The sequence below is a fragment of the Mus musculus genome, chromosome 15 (assembly GCF_000001635.26).
Source record: "Mus musculus strain C57BL/6J chromosome 15, GRCm38.p6 C57BL/6J".
NCBI classification, from domain to species: Eukaryota; Metazoa; Chordata; class Mammalia; order Rodentia; family Muridae; genus Mus; species Mus musculus.
In genome coordinates, this window is record NC_000081.6 from 4,081,747 (window position 1) to 4,105,996 (window position 24,250).

Sequence of the window (24,250 nt, forward strand, 5' to 3'; positions counted from 1 at the left end):
ATGTTAGAACTATTTGATTCCTTTGGTTAGATGTACTCCGTTTAATTATTTCTCCAGATTTGATAAAAACTTAATAAGTTTTCATGTGGAAAACAAAGGGCAAGTAGAAATTGGACTTTGGGAATGCGCTTACATCCTACGAAAGTGCACGTTGTGAATTATTTATTTATTTATTTTTGGTCAGATAGTTTGTGAGCAAAATACCAGACTAGGCCACACTAGGATGTTTGGACTTGTTATTAGTGATGGTGAAGATGAAAAGTAATATTTATAAACTATGTTTACATTTTAAAAAACAGTAATTACAAATTACAAAAGAAGCCATTGGGCTGTTCCCTGGTAATATTCCTACTTTGGGGGTAAATATGTTCTATTGATTATGCTGTCAGCCATAGATTTAACAGGCTGAGTTATTTTCAGCAAAACTCTAAAAAGGGTTTCTCATTTTTATGCATGGTCCACAGTCTTCATGATTCATATATCTTAGTTAGGGTTTTACGGCTGTGAACAGACACCACGACCAAGGCAACTCTTATAAGAACAACATTTAATTGGGGCTGTCTTACAGTTTCAGAGGTTCAGTCCTTCATCATCAAGGCAGGAACATGGCAGCATTCAGGCAGGTTTGTGCAGGAGGAGCTGAGAGTTGTACATCTTTATCTGAAGCCTGCTAGCAGAATACTGCTTCTAGGCAGTTAGGATGAGGGTCTTATAGCCTACACCCACAGTGACACAACTACTTTAACAAGGCCACACCTTTTAATAGTGGCACTTCCTGGGCAAAGCATAATGAGAAACAAGAGGCTGAAGGTTGGCTAGCGAGTGGTGAGAAAGAATCCGCACTTCTGGACGGGGATGTCTTTGTGGTCTTTATGCTTATGGTTCACTAAGCCCTTTTCTTATGTTTTCAATAAACACTGCCATTATTCTAAGAATAAGAGGCTCAGGCATCATTTTGTGGTATTAGATTTAATTCCTGTTGAACTTCATTCTCATAGTTACCAGCCTACCTGATTTATAAACCAGTAGACACTATTTTTATTATTAGCTGTACTTTCTGGCTCTGTATCATTCTCTAACACAATAAGCATAATCTTATTTTTACTTATTTTGTTTCAGATGTTACGTAAAGCAGCTTATATATACCTAGAAAATGTGCAGGATAGCACCAGTTCATAGTGGGCTACAAGGAGTTGGAGGTTGGGCATGCGTAGCGAATGATGCTAAAGAGCAACTGTGACTGAGCGATAGGATGTTAAATAAAAAATGCAAGTGATTACTATTATAGCTAATCGTACATAGGATGTAAAAGAAAATGCAATGATTAGGCCAAGCACAAATGTTATTGCTATGGTATCCAGGTGGAACTTTTCTAGCTACCCTCTTTCCACCTCAAGTTTTTGACAATCCCCTCCTCTCCCAACCCACAAAGACATCCCCATCTAGAAGTGCAGATTCTTGTTTCTCCGCTCCAGGCTACTCTAAAGTGCAGCAGTAACCTGCTGGCATGCACTCGCCTCTTCAGTGATAGCAGAGACTCTCCAGACATTACCACACGATTCTACACTGTACCCTCTCTTTTAGAAATTACCACATTATTTTACACTGTACTCCCTCTTATAGAAGTCCACGTTGAAATGAGGGTCAAGGGGCAGAGAGGTAAAGGGACCGGCATGAGGTCAGACTGTAGGGAGAGATGCAGTAAGGACCCCAAAGCCATTGTTTCTCTCCTTGTTTTTCACGATTGACTTTGTTTACAGATAATTTTATATGTGTATATGATGTATTCTATTCTCACTCATCTTCTGCCTCTTACTTCACTCCCCTCTCCATCATGCCCACTCCATCCCAGCCACTCCATCCCAGCCACTCCATCCCAGCCACTCCATCCCAGCCACTCCATCCCAGCCACTCCATCCCAGCCACTCCCCTTTCAGATTCATGACCTTTGTTTTGGCTAGGGACCCATATAGTTTACATGGGCATCTGCATTAGCAATCAGAGACACAAGACAACAGTGTTGTGTGCACTGAGTCTGCAACAGTGGGCCTGTCCTCACTCAGACGTGTGGAAAACCTGTTCTAACTCCTGAACTATTTGCTATCACTAAATTTAGGATGAAAGTTTGCTGCCTTTAGTTGTGTACCTACTGGTGAACCATCCAAGTTCCAATGGATAGCTCCAATCCAAGGGACCTATTTTGATTGCACTGAAAAACAACTTGGCTGTAAAAACATAAAGTCTGACTCTCCAACTATGGTATTAAGATATGGGTTTACTCTGGTGATAAACTATTCTTGGTCATTTTAAAAAAGTGGTTTGGTTCCCTACGTTTGGTTTTTCTAGCTCACACTTTTAGAAACTGTTCAGAGGCATAAACCTGAGACTATTTTCTTTGATAGAGGCAGGAGTCTGCCTGCTCGGAATCGTTGCTTGCTTGCTTGCTTGCTTTAATAGAGGCAGGAGTCTGCCTGCTCGGAATCGTTGCTTGCTTGCTTGCTTTAATAGAGGCAGGACTCTGCCTGCTCGGAATCGTTGCTTGCTTGCTTGCTCTTTCACGGTAACATGGACCTCCCTAACTTCACTTAAGACCTTGACATAGATGTTTTCAGGACAGAACCAAAGACTAGGAACCTTTCAAGCAGAGGTTTCTCTCCCATAGGAAGAGGTTAAAGAACTAAAATTGTGTGTGTGTGTGTGTGTGTGTGTGTGTGTGTACCAACTGCAGCTTACATTTGATTGTTAAAGAAGAGCATTCCCTCCTGAAATTTAAACCAAAGAAAAACTATAGCACCATCATTCTAAGGATCTGTAAGGCCCTCAAATATTTGTGTTTTTTTTTCTTTTCTTCTTCTTTTCCTCCTTCTCCTCTCCCTCTTTCTCCCCCTGCCCCCTGCTCTGAATCTCTGAATCAGGGTTTCACTATGTAGCCTTTGCAGATTTATAACTGGCTATATAGACCAGGCTGGACTTGAACTCACAGAGATCCACATGCCTCTGTGTCCTAAGAGCTGAGAATAAAGGTGGCTGCTACCACACCCACTTTCACTTTTAAATTTAAACAATGACTTATGTATTTTTATGTGTATGGATATTTTGCTTGTATGTTGTGTTTGTGCACCGTGAGCGTATGGAGGCCAGAAGAGGATGTCAGATCACTCAGCATTGGACTTAGAGACACTTGGGAGTTGACATGTAGGATTAGCTGTAGAATCTTGGGTTCTCTTAACTGCTGGGTATCTCTCCAGCGTTTCTGGTTTCTTTTTTTTTTTTTTTTAATTGCTTGTTGCCAGGTCTGGCATGACTGTGTAAGAGGAGGTGTGACACAGTTCCTGTCCCTGAGTATTGATTCCCATGTTCCCCACATGTGCTGATGACTGCTGTTGGCCTGAAATTGATCTACTGTCTTTTCTGTTTACTTTCTATCTCTTTTTCTGGACAATACACTTCCCCCCATTACTCAGAACCAATCACTGCATAGTAAATGAAACAGATGCAGTTCTCAGGAATGAGGAATGGAGGTGGCCGTGAGGCTATGGAGGACAAGGAACAGATCTTCTGTTTGGCCTTCAGGGCCATGGGAAAGGATCTAGACATCGTAACAACAGAGGCCTTAAAGGCCTAAAGAGTCCTTTGTAGAAATTGCTCATTGATAGACTCGGCCTTGAACTTGGAATTATGAGGAGATACAAATACCACCCAGTCCAATGACTGCTGTGTTAATTAGCCACAGTGAACTTGGGGACATCAAAGAGAGAGAGTTAACCTGGTCTCAAGAAGAAAAGACATGGATAGGAAAAGAAGGAATCTATAAAATACAAGCAAATGATATGTGAGTTTATCATGTAGAAGAAAAGCTTATAAATGAGCTAAAACCAAATAGTATTAGAGAGTACATGAGGCAATGGAGTTGCTTTACTTGCATACATTTTAAAGCCTTGTAAGAAATTGTTTCAACCTGAGTAGTCTGTCGCCTTTCTGTTCTTACATGAAAGTAGTTACTAAAGACAGCTGCCTGCTGTACCAGGAAACCGCAAGAGCTGTGCCCAGCTACCGGTGAAGAGCAGGCTGTGTGAAACCTATAAGGAAATGTACTTTTGCTTTGTGTTTAGTCTCTGAAGGAACCGGGGCTTGGGACTGTTGATCCGGGACTCAGAGATTTTATGTAAATTTAAGAATTTCTAAAAACGTATTAACTATGATCAAAGCCTTAATGATGGAGCTTTAGTAAATAAAAGACTGGGTTCAGGCTCTCTGATTGGGGGAAGGCAAAAGAATAGAAAGAAGAAGAAGGAAGAATGATGAGAATTCTTGGGCAAGAGAGAGAGAGAACTTGAACTGACAGCTTGCATCCACTACTGACTCCAGGTCGTTATTGAATCAGCATGGCTCCCATCACCCCCTTCCCCAGCCCCCAGGCCTCTCCTGATGCTGAGGCTGGACCTTGGCAGCTTGCCATCTCTCTTCACACCAGAGTAAGCTTCCTGCTCACTTCCTTGCTGAGCCTCACCGGTGCGTAATTTGTATTTGCTGGTGAATGGATGAAACCTGTCTCACATCTCCCCACTAAATCTGTAACGCTCCTCCCATAAGTGGCTTGATCTGGTGCTGTGTGAAACCACACAATGTGTTCTTTCCTGACTTTCCTATGAGCTAGCTGATCACAGACAAGTAGAATTTATTTTGCATGGTGTGAACTGGAGGAAGATTGTGTATTGTCCAGTTACACCTGCCCCTTCTTTATGCCGCATACACACCAACTGTCAAGCCATTGGCATACGCTGTTGTGGGTGGACCCTCAACCTGAAAAGGAGTGCTCTTGTGTCTCTTCATCTGCTGACATTGCCACTGTTTGTCTCTTGGTGGCAATTCCATGATTGTCTATTCAGGCTTTTAAAGAATACTGGGAAATAATATGTTGAAGTCTAGAATTAGTTCAGAAAATCAATATTTTGTCTTAGAATTTGGCTCTTCCTAAAAAAAAAGTTAGCATTGTCTTTTTCTTCCTATGACAGAAATAGAGGCAGGAAGAAATTGAGCTTCTCGGTTTCCTTTGTCTTCTGTCCAGGCAGAGAATGTTGTCATTCCTAATGCAGCTACAGCAATAGCAGCAGCGTTTTTTGTTTGTTTGTTTGTTTGTTTTTTCATTTTATTTTTTAAGTCAGAGCCTGTTTTCATTGGACACTGTAGAGTGTCCTTTGGCATGAGATCACACCTGCCAGGTTTCAGAGACGGCTTTGCCATCATATTCCCTACTGTCTCTAATGGTGTCTGAAGAAACAAGTATAATTAACACGTCGGTGGCTCCTTAGCTCTTTTGTTGCTGTGTATTTCTGTGAAGATGTCCATATGCATTTTTGTTCGTGGTCCCTTAAGCTCCCATGTTACTGTCTCATACGTTTTAACTGGCCGAGTTCTTCCTTAGCATGGGGTATCTTAGTCAGGGTTTCTATTCCTGCACAAAACATCATGGCCAAGAAGCAAGTTGGGGAGGAAAGGGTTTATTCAGCTTACACTTCCACATTGCTGTTCATCACCAAAGGAAGTCAGGACTGGAACTCAAGCAGAACCTAATGCAGAGGCCATGGAGGGATGTTACTTACTGGCTTGCATCCCCTGGCTTGCTCAGCTTGCTTTCTTATAGAACCTAAGACTACCAGCCCAGGGATGGCACCACCCACAAGGAGCCTCCCTCCTTGATCACCAATTTGACCAGCCTGTGTCAAGTTGACAGACAAAACCAGCCAGTACATAGGGCTTTAAGTAGGACGTCATCCTCTGTTGTGTTTCTTTTGTCCCTTTGTATTTTTCTGAAAGATAAATATTTCTCCACAGTTGCTCTTCCTCCTCTCCTTCTGTGGGCACGTGTAGCATCACCCACAGACTTGGACCATTGCCTGGCAAAGGAAGTGTGTTCCTCCCATCCCTCTGTGAAAGTTGGGAAACAAGTGTGGTTGGGAGCCTTTTCCCACCGCTGCAGACTTCCGCAGGTGTTCAGCCCTTAGCACAAACAGCTTCTAGGGTCAGGCTCATGTTTATGGATGTAACAAACTGAGGTGATCATTTAAAAAAAAAAGGGTCTCCTCATAGCTCCTCTGTTATATGTAAGATGTTTTCCACGAAATACAAAAACACTGTCATCTGGAATAAATAGGTATCTTTCTCCGGGCTTTAAAATAAAACTTTTCAGACTTTGAAAGTAGGAAGGTGCAAGGCAGAGAGAGTAAACCTTTAAAAACAAAGTTCAAATCAATAACGATTAGTATTTCCTAGCGTCTATTTTCCCCACTGATGACTGAAGGAAGACAAATACTAATTAGAGAAGCCTCAAGTGCGTGGACTCTGAGCAGTACCAGATGGGGCTGTGTGACAGCTGTTCACAGGGCCCGGCGTCTGCAAGCAACGCCCTCCCACAGAAATCACGAATAGCTACCCAAAGAGAGGAATTATTAGAATTTCATGGTGCTTCTGCTTTTCATGGGTCTACACACAGTAGTGTTAAAAAGCAATACTAATTGCCCTGAATTGATCAATGCAGTATGCAAGTGTCCAAATATCTACCATGTTTTGTGATCACTAGTTTACAAAGAAAGAAAAAAAGCAAAATGATGTAGTTATGTTGAAGCATATATGTATAGATATTTGCTTGTAAAAATCTTGTATTGTTATGATGCAAATTGTGAGCTGCTACTCAATACTACAAAATCATAATAATTGGTTCATTCTGTTAGGATATCTAATATTTATTTCTATCTATTTAGTTCTTAACAGTTGACTATTGATGCTTCTGACTTTATATTGAATACTGTGGTCAATATTTTCTTGAATATTAAGTCTTCATCTGTATCCCCATATAATAGAAACATTTTTAAAGCCAAGAACTTCACTGAAGGATTACACTGAGAACATGGTAAAGTTGTGAATGAGCTGTAAAGTTACAGCCAGGCTGAGACATAGCCCCCCCTGCTTCATTTCTTAGGGCCACTTCCAGCTTGTTTAACCTGCTCTTCACCTACTCTGTAGAAATAAAGTCAGGACAGGGACTGGAGAAATGGCTAAGTCAGTAAAGTGCCTGCTGTATAATGTGAGGGCCCGAGTTTGGATCCCCAGTAACAACATAACAAATGACAAGCATGGCAGCAAACATCTGTAATCCTTGGGTCTCTAGAATTCACTGGCCAGTGGCCTCACCAAATTGATGAGTTAGAGGCTTAGGAAAGAACTTTGTGTAAAAATAATAAGGGACGGGAGAGATCGAGAAAGACCACCATTGTCAATTTCTGGCCTCTACATACCTGTGCACATTTGTGCATGTGCACCTGTATATATAGATGCACACACCCTTACAAGCATGGATATATACCACATAAATAAAGACAAAGAAAGAAGAGGGGAAAAAGAGAGGGAGCAGAAGGAAAGGAGAGAGGATGTAGAAGGAGGAAGGGATGAAAGGAGGCAAGGAGGGACAGAGAGAATAGGAATAGGAATAAATGGTGAATATACTATGGGGTGATTCAGAGGGGGAGACAAGAGTTCGGAGCAAGAAGTCCTCTTGTCATTCCCTGTTGGAGGACATGTGGCTCAACAAATCCTTGTCTCTCTTTCTAGTTCCCAACTCCATTTCTCCACACTGACTCAACACAGACACCATGATTCCTACCTGATGTTTTAACTTTTTCCCCAGATCTTTCTTATCAGAAACAGTCCCCACCCAGCGCCCTGATCTTCTTCAGCTTCTTTGGGGCAGTGTATAGTAACTAATGATCTGAAATCTGTGTTCCTTCTCTGCGGCAGGAGCCTGGTGAGAGACAGGATAGCAAAATAGCATAGTGAGGACTTAACTCCACAGACTTCTGGGATGTTTCATTAATATTTTAGTCAGCACATTCAAAACAACTGTGCTTGTTTAAATAAGTCAGCTCGTTGAAATAAATGATTGTTTGCTTCAAGCATTGTATTAGATTTTTGTCACTATATTGAAAGATTCGGTAATCACCTCATGAAGAGAAAAGGGTTATTTTGGGCTATGGCTTTGAATTGCTCCTTCATGATTATGCAAGCCCACGGACTTTGGGCCTCCAAGGGGTGCTGGAGAACAGTAGTGGGGGATGTAGGATGGAACACACAGCCTGCTTACCTCAGCTGTGGCCAGAGAGCATAATGCACAGATGAGCGGGATATGGTCCCATAAAAGTGACCCTCCTCTCAGTGACCTGAAGATGCCCCGACTCTTTGTATATAGACCATGAAAAGTGTCCAAGAGTCAAGCCATAGCACATGTGATATCAATGAACCTGATTTTGCATTTGTCATGTGCAATTGTAAGCTTTCCACCCGGTCACTTTTTCCCTGGAAATAACCACTCTGAGACTTCTTATGTATGAATAAATGCCAAGGCCAAAAGTTAGGGTTCTGTTCCCTGACTAGCTCATACCTCAAGAATCCTGTTGTCATTTTAGTCTAAGTGCTGCCATGTCCGTGGTTATGTGGTCCTCAGTTTTGTCTGACCATTTTCCTCTGTCTCTGGTTGAATATTTCTTTTATGCCTGTCTCTTTCCCAGAATCCCCTCTGTCTGCCAGATGTCCCACCTTCGAATCCTGCCTCAGCTCATTGGCCAATCAGCTTTTTACTGGCAGGTGCACAGTGCACAAGAGATTTTCTCTACAGTCATGAGAAAGTTGATTCTTTAACCAGAATTAGCTTTAGCCAGAACTTAATGTTGACATTAGGTTTGATTTTTGTTGTTGTTCCTTGTCATTCTTAGTTCATTTATGTTATTGTTAAAAAAAAAGAAAGAAAAGAAAAAGAATCCTAAAATAGCAGACGAACTTGGGAACATTTTATATTATTGCAAAATAATGCCACTGTGAATGACTCTGATTTGAGTTAATTCGACTATTTCTAGTTATTACTTAATAATTCCTTCTTGAAATTTCCACATTAAAATCAATTATCCATCTTTGAGTAAAATGATTTGGATGATTACAGTTCTGTCACGATGCTGGGAAGTGAACAACAGGAGTAATTAAAGCTGGCTGTAAGTGACATTTGCATCTATATTGAAAACCTCTGCAAGTGACCACACAGATGTTGTTACAGATTTTTTCTTTGATATGATAAATTTCTCATTAATTTAAGGAGCGTGCTTTTGAGCTTTGCACTGATGAGCTGCAATTTACCAAAGTCCAAGCAGCTGTCCTCATGCATTTGATGAATTTGTAACTGAAGTTCTCTTGGAAAAGGCTAAGTTTTGTCACTTTATGTCCTGAATTGTGCATTCAGATAAATATATGCATTTTTGGTTTCTTTTCAGTTGTGGCTCTGAAAAGTCTGGTATGTGTGGCATGCGCTTACATAGATTCATAGCTTCCACTGTCTCACTTAACAACCGTTCTTTCTTTTTTTTTTTTTTTACTCTAGGTTGAAGAAATTGTAGACATTGGCTCATTTGCCCCAGAAGATATCCACATTCCAAAGATTTATGTGCACCGCCTCATAAAGGGAGAGAAATATGAGAAGAGAATTGAGGTAATTTACATTGCCAGTCCATATAAAGCTGGTTACCAGAGACACATGTCTCTCAGGCCATTCCAGGTGATAGAAGGTTGGAGCTGAGCCGTCTCACTCTGTCTCTTAAGTCGGAGTTTCCTGTGAGTCCATTGGAAAGGAGCTGACTGTGTATCTGCCCAGGGAACAGTGTCCCCACATCTTGTGATTTTGTAGGCCATCACATCTGCCAGGATTCTGTAACACATGCAATGTTTGATCCCCGAGTTTGGGTAGCTGTCTTAGAAGACTGAGATGAATAATCAACCTTGGGAAGCTGTTCCCCTCTGGAGTCTTAATGCTTCCTCATAAATGTCTGTCTTGAAATAGTTTTGTGCTTGTATGGAGTACTGGAAGAATACCATTTTTAACTAGCTTTGAGCTATGGGCAGATGAGAGGTCTGAAGGTGTCCAGGGGTTGAGTTTAGGAGGACTGGGGCTTTTCCACAATGACTGACCTACCAGGTCTCAGTTGATGGTAGGGATTAGGACTACAATAAGTACATAGTGGGGATATTAGGAGAATTAGGGATAAAGACAGTATGCCATCCTAGACCACTTCCTGGGAGCCCTGAGAGCTAGGGTAGGCTCTTTACAAACAGAGCAGTCTGTTTTAAGGAGATTTAGTAATGTAAACCGTCCTCTGGCTGTTTCCATGGTTCCTGCGATGCCTACAGAGCAAAGCCAGTCTGGACACTGCAGGTGGAAGGAACACAGCAAACACATTCTGACAGCCCAGGAGACATGTCCAGGGCCTATGGCTTTCTCCTTATAAGGCTCGGGTTCTGAACACCTGACGAGAATTCAGCATTCAGTCTAAAGAGCAGAGCAGTAGTCCGAACAGCAAGGACCAGGGATTGCTTGCTTCTCAGTGCAATCAGCTCTCTCTTCCTCTTCAAACAAATCTAACCTTCTCTATTTACTTCCTAAAGAAAGATTTCTGTCATGACTCACCACCCACGCATTCTTCTTATACAATGGTCCCTTATATATCGTAGGACTTGCCTCCTACCAGTAATGAGTGCTATTTTTTCCTCCAAAAGTCTTTATATTCAAGCAAAGCTAAAGTGAAAAGCAGACCCTAACCACAGGTACTTTGTTTCTGCTTACTGGGAAGCGTTTATCACTCCGAAAGGAAGGAGATGGAAAAGGCAAATCCGGTAAGCCTGGAGGCGATGTGAGGGAACGGATCATCAAGCGAGCCGCCCTGGAGTTTGAGGACGGCATGTACGGTATCCTTTGTCAGCCTGAGCCGCTTCAACATACAGCCCTTGGTGTTCCACATTCAACGAGCTGTTAGGCCTCTCAATAATGATTCTCGTCTACTTCACTTTAACTTTAAAAGCAGTCAAACTTTACAGGATGGGATATGTAATCCAGGCGTAGCAAGATTTTTTTTTTTTTTTTTTAATTTGTGATCTGCTTGCTTTCTTGATGGCAACTAAAATACACTTAGTAACTGCTGACTTTACATTGCATTGCTGTGGTTTGGCATTTAGCCAGAAGTTTTGAGATGGAGCTATTGCTCAAGATGGGGATCTTCAAATATTGGAATCATGGTTGTGACCAATGCTATTTATTTTCTTGGTATTCTGACATTTGATCACTCAATGAGCCATAAGAACCCAACTTCTTAACACACCTCTGCTTCCTTTGGTAAAGATCCTATGAGTACACTCTTTTATCTGATATTTTGTAAAAGTATTCCATGATTGATTCCAATTTTGTACCTCATACCTTTCATCTCTGGCAAAACTCACCAGAGCGGAAATGACTTAGTACAGTTAGTGTCTGAAGTTTGAGTGCCCTTAATAGCAAGATCACTTGCCATTTTGCTAATTTTCACTATACTAGATAATGAACTATAATGCAAACAATACACATGGTGTATGATGAGGCAAATACTTATGGACTTTTGGCTCCTGTGAAGCTGTACTTACAGACCTAGGGCAGACAGAACTAGAACCTGTCCACCTATGAGTTCCTGTTTCCTGTGAGTTGCAGTCATCTCCACTGAGATAATTTTTTACTCCTCCCATCTTCACCTCAAGGCCTCTCTGTTTCTCAGTTGTACAGTTTGCACCTGTGCTATGCTCAGAATTCACTTGGGGGATGAGAGTTATCATAATAGCCATAATTCATTGTACGCACAGGCAAGGGAGGGAGGCAGCCTGGACTGAAGTGCACCCTCCTCTCTTTCCTGATGGTATCTCAGTCATACGACAGCCATCAAAACAGTGACCGTTTGGTCTGATCAGAATTTTTTTCCTTTAAACTTAAAAATAATATATTTCTTTTTGAATTTTAAGTGTTCTTTCTTTTTAGTGAGGGCTTAATATAGTAGAAATAGTTTTTAAATAAAGGCCAAACCATGCTTAGTAATGTCAGTCATAAATATATATGAATCCAGTTTGTTGAACACATATAAAATAACAATAAAGTCTGACGTGCATCATTGCTGAAGTGACCGTGGCTGTCCTCTGAAGCCTTTGATCTTTGTGAAAAAGCACAATAATGTTTGTGGGAAAATGAGGACTAATTAGAATTTTTTTTTTGAGAATTGTCCACGAGTGTGCAGAGAGTTTTTGGGAAATTTATTCAGTTGTTATATTCATAACAATTCCCTCTAAAGAAGACTCTTGTTGCGGTTGGCATGTGCAAAGACTCAGAGCACAGTCTCTGCTTCTGCTGTGTTCCCCTTAACTGACGTCTTTCCTCCAGCTAACTTGGGTATTGGGATTCCTCTTCTGGCCAGCAACTTCATCAGTCCCAACATGACTGTTCATCTTCAAAGTGAAAATGGAGTCTTGGGCCTGGTAAGTTGACTTCTATTTAATGATAGCTGCTGGTTACTGGTTATGGTTTTCTAGTATTCTATTATTTTCCAGTACTTTATTATTTCTCAGTAGACTTTTGCTGTCACTGTGATAAAATTATATATACAGAAGAATATATATCCTGTATGGACAATATGTGTGATGACCACAGGTACATAGTAAATACTGATCGGTTGAGCCATCTCATGGCCATTTTCAGAGACATAAAAATGTTGTGTGTCTGGATAGAAGCAGATTCCTATTGATGTCAAAAGCTGTTACTTTTGAAGAACCTCTGAGGTTGCCTAGAGCGATCAGCTTTTCCATTTTGAAGACAGAGAAAAAGTAAGTTTCTATGAGTTATCCACATCGAATATTTAAATAGAAATGTCCAGAGGCCTATCATTAGGTGTTATTCAATTTCTTTATAAGATAGTTTTCAGCCCCACTTTTGGGAGTAATTAAAAACTTACAGCCATGTTTACTCATTCTTAACTCATATCTTTTCCTTTTTCCCCCTTTCTGTTGGTATATGTTATGATATAAAAGTTCTTGATTCCATTCAAGTCATTAGAATTACTCTATAAAAAGGAATATGAAATTAGTTCAAGTGCAGCAGAAAACATGTGTGTAGCATGTGAAGTGCTTGCTTTGATCTCCACAAACATATGCATATAGACATGTGTGCATGTACATGCATTCATGAATACACATATACAAACATACGCAACTATATATTTTAAATATCCTACTGAGAACAGAGCAAAGGGAACGTAAGGATGCCCATGTGGAGATAAAAGCAGAGGTAAAATTAGAATTCCAAATTCAGACTTCCAAAGTGTTGTGTACCAAAACAAAAGAATTGCTGTTCCAAGGCCCTATAGCCAAAGAACATATGTGTAGCTGCCATTCGCAGCCCTCCTGGAAAGGGTTGCTGGTAGGTTTGACCTGTGACCCACAGGCTCTGTGTGGGCCAAGATAGTTAGGAATACAGCCCAACAAAGATCACAAGCTTAAAACACAAAATGATTTTGTTATTGCTTTTTATTATTGAAACAATTTTCATACAACATATACATCTTAAAATAATTTAAATTTTTATTGCAAATAGAGGTTTTATACAGTTTATTATGCAAATCACAACTTCCCCTCCCCAGGTCTTCCTCCATCCTTCCTACCCCTCTGCCCAAACCCATCTTTTTTCATTAGGAAACAGAGAATTTAGAAACAGAGAAGCAAGCAGGTAACTAAAGAGTAAAAGGAACAGACAAGCCAGATTAGGATAAAATAAACAAACAGGAAAAGAGAACAAAGAAAAATCACAAGAAAGGCATACAGATGTGCACACACACACACACACACACAGAGAGAGAGAGAGAGAGAGAGAGAGAGAGAGAGAGAGAGAGAGAGAGAGCATGAAAACAAAATCAGAACCATAATATCAAAGACCTGTAAGGTTAAAACAAAACATACAAAGCATTATGAGATAAAACCCTCCAAATATACCATTGGGTTCATTTTCTGTTGACCAGCTACTACTGGGATTGAGGCCTTTCCTTAAGTGCTGTTTGCATACCTAGTTAGACTCTGTTGGAGAAAAGTCATTTTGCCATGGGGCAGTGGTGGCACACTGCTTTAAACCTTGCACTTGGGAGACAGATCTCTGTGAGTTCCAGGGCACTGTGGTCTACAGAGTGACTTTTAGGACAGCCTGGTCTGTTACACAGAGAAATCCTGTCTCAAAAACAAACACACACACACACACAAACAAACAAAAAACTAAAAAAAACACTCACCCACCCACCTAACCAATCAACTAAAACCACAATTTTTCTTTTGTGGGTGGTTAATGGGAGATAGCTCCTTCCACATCCTCCCCACCTCTCCATACTTCCAACTCCACACCACCTTTCTCTCTGTGTTTAGAAAACAAACAGGGGCTGGGCAGTGGTGGCACATGCCTTTAATCCCAGCACTTGGGAGGCAGAGGCAGGCAGATCTAGAGTTCGAGGCCAGCCTGGTCTACAGAGTGAGTTCCAGGATAGCCAGGGCTACACAGAGAAACTCTGTCTCAGGAAATAAAAGAAAGAAAGAAAGAAAGAAAGAGAGAGAGAGAGAGAGAGAGAGAGAGAGAGAGAGAGAGAGAGAGAAAGAAAGGAAGAAAGAAAGAAAGAAAGAAAGAGAGAAAGAAAGAAAACAAACAGGATAGATATGGACATGAGTGCGCGCGCACACACAGACACACACACACACATGTTAACTTTCTAGATTTTGAGGGAAGGCATTTAAACACTTTTAGCATGTGACAGGGGGAAATGTGCTTCTGTCACTCACCGAATGTGTGCTCTGCTATGATTGACAGGGCCCATACCCACTGAAAGACGAAGCTGATGCGGATCTCATCAATGCAGGTAAATTCACTTTTTTTTTCTCACCATTTTCTTTTGCTAGTTCTGTGTCAAATACCAGCAACAATTTAATCCGAGTTCTTTGTCTTTCTTGGAAAGAATTCATCTTATTTATAACAAAGGAGCAAAATGACCCTTCTAGTGTTTGAGGTCACTCTCATCCAGTCTCAGCTATGATAAAGGAGGAAATGTAAGTGCCCTTGCAATGGCAGCCCTTACATGGTGTTATTGACATGAGAGTTCAGAGATAGGCAATTTCCAAGCTTTTGGACAGTATGAAGGAAACTCAGATACGATAAGGATTTCCTACAGAGACTTATTCTCCTATATTCTTAAAGGGTAGTGGCAGAAAAGAAGCCACCCAACAGAAAGTGTGACATTGGGTTAAAAATGACCACCAAATTACAGTGACCTTGGTGGACTGAAGATATCCTCTGAGTCTCCTGCTTGGGCCCTCATTGGCCAACCCCAAGTGGAAATGTGTCAGGCTTTTGTGGATGGAGAAAGTGGGAGTGGATACACAGTACTAGGCTGGTGCACTGGAGTTTTGATTGTTGAAAGTGTGTACCATTCTGTACTGTAGGCCTTATTAGCGTGAGAGGGTCCTCTGCAGATAGGGTTGCCTAAGTCTGTACCAGGTCACTGAGTTCATGCCGAGGCTGTGACCTGAAGACAAGTAGAGTCTCTTTGACTTGGGGACTCTAGCACTGTATTCTCTTCTGCTCATGTAGTCACATGCTTTGCCTTTTATTATCAGCCTGTTATTTGACAGGGACATGAAGTATATTAGCAACCTAGAGAATGAACAGGTCAGGCCTTTGGCAACTGTCACGATGCTTGAGGTGACATTGCTTTTCCGTTGGCCTTCGGCTCATCTTTGGAATGGAGCTGCTCTTGAGAAGTTAATTTCTGTCCTAGGAGGATTTTCAGTGCCTTCTTTGTTAGTTCTGCCCCCACAGAAGTATTGTTCTTACTTTGCAGTCAGAAATAGTATGTGTAACTCTCAGAAGTAATGCGAGCTGAACATAAAGGCCAGCTGTCAAACTGATGTCTGACGATCGGGATTTTTGGAAGTTAGGCACATTTGGGTTGAGTATCTGAATTAACTAACACAGCTCAACTCTGAAAGGCCTGGTGTGATAATGCGATGACATTTAACCAATGCTGTACTTGAATAATACCGTACCCTTTAGCAGGAGCTCACTGATCTGTGAAAATATTTGCTGCTTGCTTTGACTAATTTATTATGTTAGTTGGATATTTGCATTTGCCATTGTAAATTCCGTTTTTCTTGGAAGAGTAGCTACTCTTTTCTGTGACTTTGTTGAACTGGAGGGCTTCCTACGTTATACGGATTTGAAGTAGCTCTGTCCCAATGGGGCTACCCATTGTCCGGTTCTGAAATACCGCTGTAATCCTAAAGTGCCCACGATAAGGTCATCAGAGCCTGAGCTCCCCAAGTCTTGTTCCTCCCCTATGACTTTGTCAGACACTGAGTTACACCTGCTGAAAAGCCGGCTTTAGAGAGGCATAGATGGCAGCCTGTAGGTGCTATGGGAGTCTGGTACAAACCTACTGTAACTGGTGAAGTTTCTAATAATTCCCACGCTTCTGCTCTTTCATTAAATGTGAGCCCTGCTCACTTCCCTACGGGTGCTGTTCTCTTCTAATGTACAAGTCATGCTCTTAGAGACATACCATTCATGGAAACTGCTTTAAAAATAATCACCTTGGACATCTTGTGGCCTGTGTTAGCTTTGCTGTGTAATTTCTCCAGTGGCCATTTTCAAAAGGCTCTTAGGGACATTTGACACCATCTGGAAATATTCTTTTGACCGTTACATTTGGGAGCAATCCTTACTGACATCTAGCAGGTGCAGAGAGGCCAAGGACGCTACCAAACATCCTGTGACAACTAGAACAGCCTCCCCAAAGTGCACCGTGGTTTTGAGGGCTCTGCCATTTCTGGAGTATCACAGGCCTATATACTGAAGTACAGGCAGATTTATACTGAATGTCTATTGGGCTTTCTCTGCTTAGGATCACTCCTTTATTCCAATAGCCTTTGCACTTAGTGTATGCTCAGGAGTCTTCCATTCATTTTCATCACCATCTCTGCACTCTTAATTTACCATCAGAATATCTTATAACAACCTTCACATTTGACTCATTTCACCTCCTGCAATCCTTCCCCTGAGCCTCCAGTACATTGAGTGGCTTCTACCCATCATTTTCCCTTGTAACTATTTCTCTCTTTTGCTGTATGTGAGCTCCTTTCCCCCCTGAGGGTAGTCGTTTTTCAAGTATCATTGTGATTTACTACTCAGAAAACAAAGCTTTGGGATGTTTAAGTCTCTTTCATGCCCTCTACAGCTTTTCTCTGTGACTGTCCATCCACCTCACACAACTGGTGAGGATCTCATTGTGCCAGATGGGAAAGTTGTGTCTGGATGAGGTCTGGCTGTGTTGCGTATGTGCTAAAGCTTAGGGCTCATGCAGGCTGCCTAGGACCCTGACTTTATAAGCCAGTTGTTGATGCTATGCAGTTATCCCTGGAGGGGCAGCAGCTCTGCCTCTTTTTCTAAGTGATTTGGAGAGAGCAGTAATAGTGATAATCATGAGAGTTGATGTCGTGGGGCTACGGCTCTGTGCCAGGCTCTGAATGAGGACTTCACATGCATTATCTCACTGAACCTCTGAGTCCTGTGTGCTGTCTAAAAGCCACGTCTAACCATGTCAGGGAAGTGTTCCCCAAAGCGTTTCAGTTTTATGGTACTTTGGAAGAGGAGAAAACGTTTCCATTATTTAGAATCAAACCACCCCCCGGGCAATAAATATTTCAGTGTGATATAAATAGGCTTACTTTCTTCCCATACTTGAGCTGAAGTGCGGGATATCAACGAAAGCATTAGCTTTCAGCAGTCCTTGAGAGGTAGGCAGTGTGGCTGTGGTGCACAACCGGGGATGGCCAGACCTCTTCTGGCCCTGATGCATCTGTGAGCTTTTCCTGTATCCTCTGACCTCAGTGGTAGCTTTTCTTCCTGTCCTTAGCTACCTTACTTCATCGGAGGGAAGGATGGAGTGTTCTGAGACAGCGAACTTACTTCGGTCACATGGTATTTAAGCACTTTTCCAGTGGCGACCATATGATGTTCTGAAGCCCTGGAGCAGAGAGAAAGTAGACCACACAAGACGGGCAGCTTGGGTCTCACCAAGGCACTGGTAGTGTAGCTAGTGTGCCAACTGGATGATTAAGGGTCTCAGTCTGTAATTCTAGCTAGCCTAGAATTTGCTATATAGACTTTGGTGATCCTTCTGCCTCAGCCTGCTGAGTTCTGGGATTGTAGGCATTTGCTGCCACACCCAGCCAAAGGCGAAAAGTTTCTTCCCCAAGCCCTGAACTTTTATACCAATGTGTAATTTTTTAGAAGTCTTTTCAAGAAAGTCTTTAGGAAATAGTATTAATGTGTTCCGAGGTATTCTTTGATTTCATGGAAGTAGGTGATTGGAAAGAAGCTTATAGGAGCTAGAGGAAAAGATGGACGCTGTTCTGTGCTGGAATGTAACAAGGGAAGGTCAGGGTGAATGATAATGAGGGTTAGGGAGGTCCTTTCTATATTGTTCACATACTTTTATTTTAGATTTTCTCGCCAGAATTATTAAGGTATAATTGGTGTCTTAGTTGGGGTTACTATTGCTGTGATAAAACACCATGACCAACACCACTTGGGGAGGAAAGGGTTTATTTGACTTCTACTTCTCTGTCACTATTCATCATCAAATGAAGTCAGGACAGGAACTGGAGCAGGCCAGGAACCTGGAGGCAGGAGCTGAGGCAGAGGCCATGGAGGGGGACAGCTTCCTTGTTTCCCACGGTTTGCTCAGCATCACCAGCTCACGGATGACACCACCCACAAAGGACTGGGCCCTCCCCATCTATCACCTAGAGGCTTGTGTACAGCCCGATCTCATGGAGGCGTTTTCTCAATTAAGGCTTCCTCCTTCCCAGTGATTCTAGCTTGTGCCAAGTTGACACAGAGCTAGCCAACACAGTTGGCAAGTTAAAGTCAGCATATATCCAATGTTTCACGTTTGATGGGTTGACTTGATGCGTGTCTACGTTGTGAAATGACTGATTGACATGATCAAGTTAATGACTGCTCATCCCCCCACAGCTGCCATCTGAGGTCTCTTTTCAGAAACTGTTTCAAATGTGCAGTGTGGTGCGGGTGCCCATAGCCACTGTGTTGCGTGTTAGATCTCAGCAGGCTTTAGTCATTAACTGCAGGCTGTCAGTGTCTACAGCCCGAATGCTGAAGGGCACCCTACAGGTCCTGGAGGGAACTTTGCCTGTAGAGAATTTTCAAGCAGGAATCCCATAAGTGCTGATTCTTGTCACTTTTCAGGGACAAAGCCAAACAGTGTCCGTGACAAAATACACCTCTCCTCAGGGCGGCCAGTGGCTACCTCACAAGCAAATGCGTTTTGGTTGCACCGTAGAGTCTTTCAGAAGCAGACACATCACAGACCTCTCTGTCCATCGTCATAATCTCAGAGATCTAATAGTTACCTTCCCTGCCTCCCTTCTTTCTCTTGTGTGTGCCTTTAGGAAAGGAAACAGTTACTGTTCTCCCAGGAGCCTCTTTCTTCTCCAGCGATGAGTCATTCGCCATGATTAGAGGGTATGTAATAACGGAGCTCCTTGAATCCACACGGGGTGGAGTGGGCTGACGCATCCCCCTGTGCCCGTGAGCAAGACTCTGAGGCACAGTCCCATTGCCCACAGTCCCATTAAAACGACCAGGGTTTGTTCAGCCACAGAAAAGCTGTAAAATGACTCCCACTGAGGTCGGGGCACGGAAATATACACCTGACTACTTTGAAAAGACCTCCCTGCATAGAGTTTGCATCTTTGTGCCAAGTTGATTAAAATGGCATTAAAAGGTATCCCCAACAGTTTCTTCAAACCGTGGGCTCATGTTGCAGCCACTGTTTGTCTTCCAAACAAGTTATACTCTCTCACTAAAGGAAACAAACTTCACTGTGCACACCTGTGTTTAGTTTGTTCCTGGAGACGATATAGGCTATAATTTTTTTTTTTTTTAAAGAACCCTTAATGGTTATTTCTTTGTACCAGCTTAGAGCTGATCTATTTAGAAATCAATTGTAGGGAGCGGGAACCAGATGCATTTCAGGCCATAATATTATTGTAACTGCTGATGCTTTAAAAGCCAAGGAGATATAAACCTTGTGAGGTTTGCTCTATACTTCTTGTTTCTTTCCTAGGGGACATGTCAATCTAACAATGTTAGGAGCCATGCAGGTTTCTAAGTATGGTGACCTGGCCAACTGGATGATACCTGTAAGTAGACATTCTTCCTTCTGAATTACATTGGGTCAGAATACTTTCATAACATTAAGGAGGACCCTCAAATTGCTGTACGTGTGCAATATAATCATCAAAAATGAAGAAATACATTCGTTTCTTGATAGAATCAATTTTGATGAGACAAGTTCTTAATTTGTAGTCCAAGCTGGCCCTGAATTCATAGCTTGGCTTCAGCTTCCTCAGTGCTGGGACCACAAATATGAGCCACCATACTTTGCCTAAATTTAATTTAGCAGTCCCGAGAAGTGCTCAGTGTTTACTGTGTCTTTGGGACTAATGACCAGAAATGTCACAGTCTTTTCCTTAGAGAAACAGAAGATTGAGAAAATGGATTGGTTATCACCTCATGAATATTAGAACTGACAAACATTTATTACAAGCAAGTTTTAGAGTTGGAAAGAACAAGGATCGCTTCTTTGAAATTTCGTTGATTGTAGTTTAATCCTTGTTTTCTTATTTACAGTGATTAGGCATCCTTTCTTGATCGGTTGTATGACTCAATAGTCACATTGTCTTCCCCTAGGGAATTTAAAACCTGTGGTGGTAAAGTACGCTTGCAGAAGGCAGCAGGTTTTCATTTAATGGTGCAGATCAAGGAAGGAGGAGGTGTCCGCATTAGCTTTGGAAAAAGGCTTACAGAATTTCTTTCCTTTGATTTTGGGCATGAAAAGGCTGTTACAGTGAGATTACATGGAGAATACAGTGGATATGTGTTCCTGGGGTGAGCACACTGTGGCTGCTGGCTCAGGTTTGTGTGTGTGTGTGTGTGTGTGCGTGTGCAAGTTTCAGATTTCCTATGTGTTGATCTGTAGCACTAGCTATAAGAACTTCTGTTAAGTAACTAATATTGGTGCTCTATGATAATTTATTTTGAAATTTCTTACTTTTATTTCAAAGAAATTTTTGAACATGCTAGATTTACATAATTGATAGCTATGTTATAAATTGTGTTACATTGGCCTTGTTGATCTACTATTACCCGAAATATTAAAATCTAATAGTGATTAAAGCGCTGGATCTCAATGCAAATTGGAGTCATCTCAAAGGTTAAAAAGTATTGAGGCTTGGCTTGGAGAGATGGCTCTATGGTTAAGAGCACTTGCTGCTCTTCCAGAGGACCTGAGTTGGGTTCCCAGCACCCAGGTAAGGTGGATCAGAACCAATTGTAACTCCAGCTCCAGGGGATCTGTCACCCTCTTCTGGTCTACACAGACACACATGTGGCATGCATGCATATGGACATTCACGTAAATAAAAATAATCTTAAAAACTGAGGCCAATTTTGCTTCCAGCCAAGCTTTTTTAAGTTTGATTAACCTCTGACATAGCCTGGCGTTGGCGTGGTGTATAGGAATCTGAGTGATTCCAGTCTGTGACTAGGTCAGGAAATGGAACACATTAAATAATTGTCACCCGGTCATTCATCATTAAATCGTATGGGAAAATACCATGGGACCATCTGTCGTAACAATTCTTGAAGACTGTGGCTTCTCTTGCCACAGAATGTATTCTACCTGCAAATTTCATAAGAAACGAAGGTGGGGTAGGTGAAGGCTCTTAGAAAAGCAGGACTGGGGTTCTTTTCCTGACGGTATCATTTTCAGCAGTCTAATAAGTAGGTATCAGACTACTTGATACCTTAAACTTTTTTTTCCATTTTTTATTAGGTATTTAACTCATTTACATTTCCAATGCTATACCAAAAGTCCCCCATACCCACCCACCCCCACTCCCCTACCCACCCACTCCCTGGCGTTCCCCTGTACTGGGGCATATAACCTTAAACTTTTAGCATCAAAGCATTTTTGTTTTGATATTAAAATGAGAGTTTGAGACTAGAGTGATGCTCCTAACTTAGTAGTTGAGAAAAAGGATCAGTTTGTGCTCCAGCTCCACCCTTTACAAATGATAGGATCTGGGACACGTGTTTTCCTTAGCAGTGAGTGATGGGAAATTTAGAAAGCACTGATCTCCATGAACCTGTCTCTCGTGTCCATCTTCTTTAACACTGTGCAGTAGTGTAATATGAAAGAGAGATTACGTGCCTAAAACCGAACTGACCCAACCAAGACATTGATTGCCACAGGAACGAGTAGAACCTGCTCAGCCTAGGGTTACAATTAGCCTAGGGCCAAACTTCTCATGCTTTCAGATACATGTCTTGCTTCTGTTGCTTGTTAAGATGTATTCTGCCCTCCTTTGTGTAGTTTAGGAAGCAATCATTGCTATTTGTTTCAAGGACTTAGGTAAATTTAATAAAGTATAGATATGTTTTTATTACAAAATCTGACAGTCAAACTGGAAAGTTGAGCTTTATTTCATCATTTTTCATTGACTTTTATCATTTCACTAAGCGTAATAATTTTCTCATTGGCTGTATGAGTCGTGAGCTCTCTGCACCAAGCTGCTGGCATCCGTCATTACGGTGTCAGAAGATAATAAACACTGAGGCTTTAAGACAAGAAAATGGTGCGGATGTTATTTGTCTCGTCCTGTAATATCTTCTTGGTATGCAGTGTCGCTCTCGCGTACACAGATTTTTAACAGCTCTGCTCTGGGTATCCAAAAAGGGAAAATTTGACAACGGCAGTTCTCTCCTCCCCATCCCCTGATCAGTATGGTGATGGTGAAACCCCAGACGAGCTAAGAAAGCGGGGAAGGATGTGCAGCTGATGGGATCTACATTTGGGTCTGCTCTGGTGCCTTCCTGATGCCTGTTTTTAGAAAACAGCTGGAGTAGATTGTTGATTTATGAAGGGACGCAGATGTGGATGGTCGTCTAGGAGAGGTGGTTGTGGAAAGCATAAAATAGCCGCCCAAAGAGTGAGCTGTGTAATGTGTTTGGCACTAGACATGGAGGCCCTCACAGTGCATATGGAGGTGTGTGGCATGAACGTTCCTGAGGCAGAGGAGACATGCGCATTGTGATGCTTGCTTTCCCTCATACTTTTAAGTCTTTGTGTATTTGAGAAGCATAGCCTGAAATATACACACATACATGTACATGTGTATGTGTGTGTGAGCGCTCTCGAACACTTTCTGTAACAATTAGAAATTTGACACTCTCATAATTTACATAGTGTGGGAGTGTAGTGGCCCAAGGCTTTCTTCCTTGGTTATACTTTACTTTCTGAGGCAGGGGTTCTCACTGTAGCCAAAGCTGCTCGTTCCCACTGGCCTAGCTAGCCAGCATGCCTTGGAGATCCCCTGTCTTTGCCTTCCCATGGCTGGGATGTAGACAGGCTTCCACACTCACCTGACCTTAAATGGATGCTGGGGGTCTGACATTGCTTCTTCCTATTGTGTGGTCGGTACTTTATCCCCTGAACCATCATGCCAGCCCTATAAGTTATTTATCACAGCTCTTCACTGGGGTACTGTGCTTGTTTATACAAAAATAATTTTATCTCTCTGTGTGTATGTATGTCTGGAAAATATTTTGTTTTTTAAAAGTTCCTTCCTTAAATTCAGTACCAAGCCCTTTTAAGAATTTGATTGAGTACTTTGTGTCTCTTCTGGCGTTAGAAGGCAGGCTCCTTTGCGTAGAGGGAAGTAGTCTGTTCCTTTTTCCTCTCTCCCTTCCTCCATCTCCCTCATTTTTACCCTCCTTCCTCTCCTCTCTTCTTTTTATGTACAGAAATGAAGCAGTGAACATGATGTTCGCAATAATATGTTTGGCTAATGATGCATTCCCATGACTGCAACAGCCTCTTCTCATTAAACAGCCCACTTAAAAGGAGAAAAACATTGGGACTGATAAATGAGACCTCCGAGACACCCATTGTTAGTAATATGACGACTAATGGTTCTGCTGGAGTGACTTAGCAGGGAGCAAACCCACAGGGCTGATAGCAATGCGACCCAGCAGCTAGAGGCTAATGACTCTTGGATGCTGAATTTTATTAAATCACTGAATTTGACATTCCTACTTGGTGAAATTGTCACTTCCTACTTTATTCATTTGTTGTAGAGACCATCTTGATGAACACTTTTTAAGTTTTTGGAAAGTAGTATTTATAACATGAAAACATCTGTTTAAGAAATTTCCACACTGTCTCTGAAACAGTCCTTTCTGACTTTTTAAATATAA

At 41.8% G+C, this 24,250-nt stretch overlaps 1 protein-coding gene across 1 annotated transcript in view; it reads left to right on the forward strand.

Moving 5' to 3' along the window:
- The window catches only part of Oxct1 (3-oxoacid CoA transferase 1), a 128,917-nt gene that overhangs the window by 55,319 nt on the left and 49,348 nt on the right, over window positions 1-24,250 (forward strand). The window contains exons 8-13 of the mRNA NM_024188.6: window positions 9,422-9,529; window positions 10,665-10,779; window positions 12,269-12,363; window positions 14,726-14,774; window positions 19,381-19,453; window positions 20,058-20,133. Coding sequence (NP_077150.1) covers window positions 9,422-9,529; window positions 10,665-10,779; window positions 12,269-12,363; window positions 14,726-14,774; window positions 19,381-19,453; window positions 20,058-20,133 — 516 coding nt within the window. The remainder of the gene's footprint in view (window positions 1-9,421; window positions 9,530-10,664; window positions 10,780-12,268; window positions 12,364-14,725; window positions 14,775-19,380; window positions 19,454-20,057; window positions 20,134-24,250) is intronic.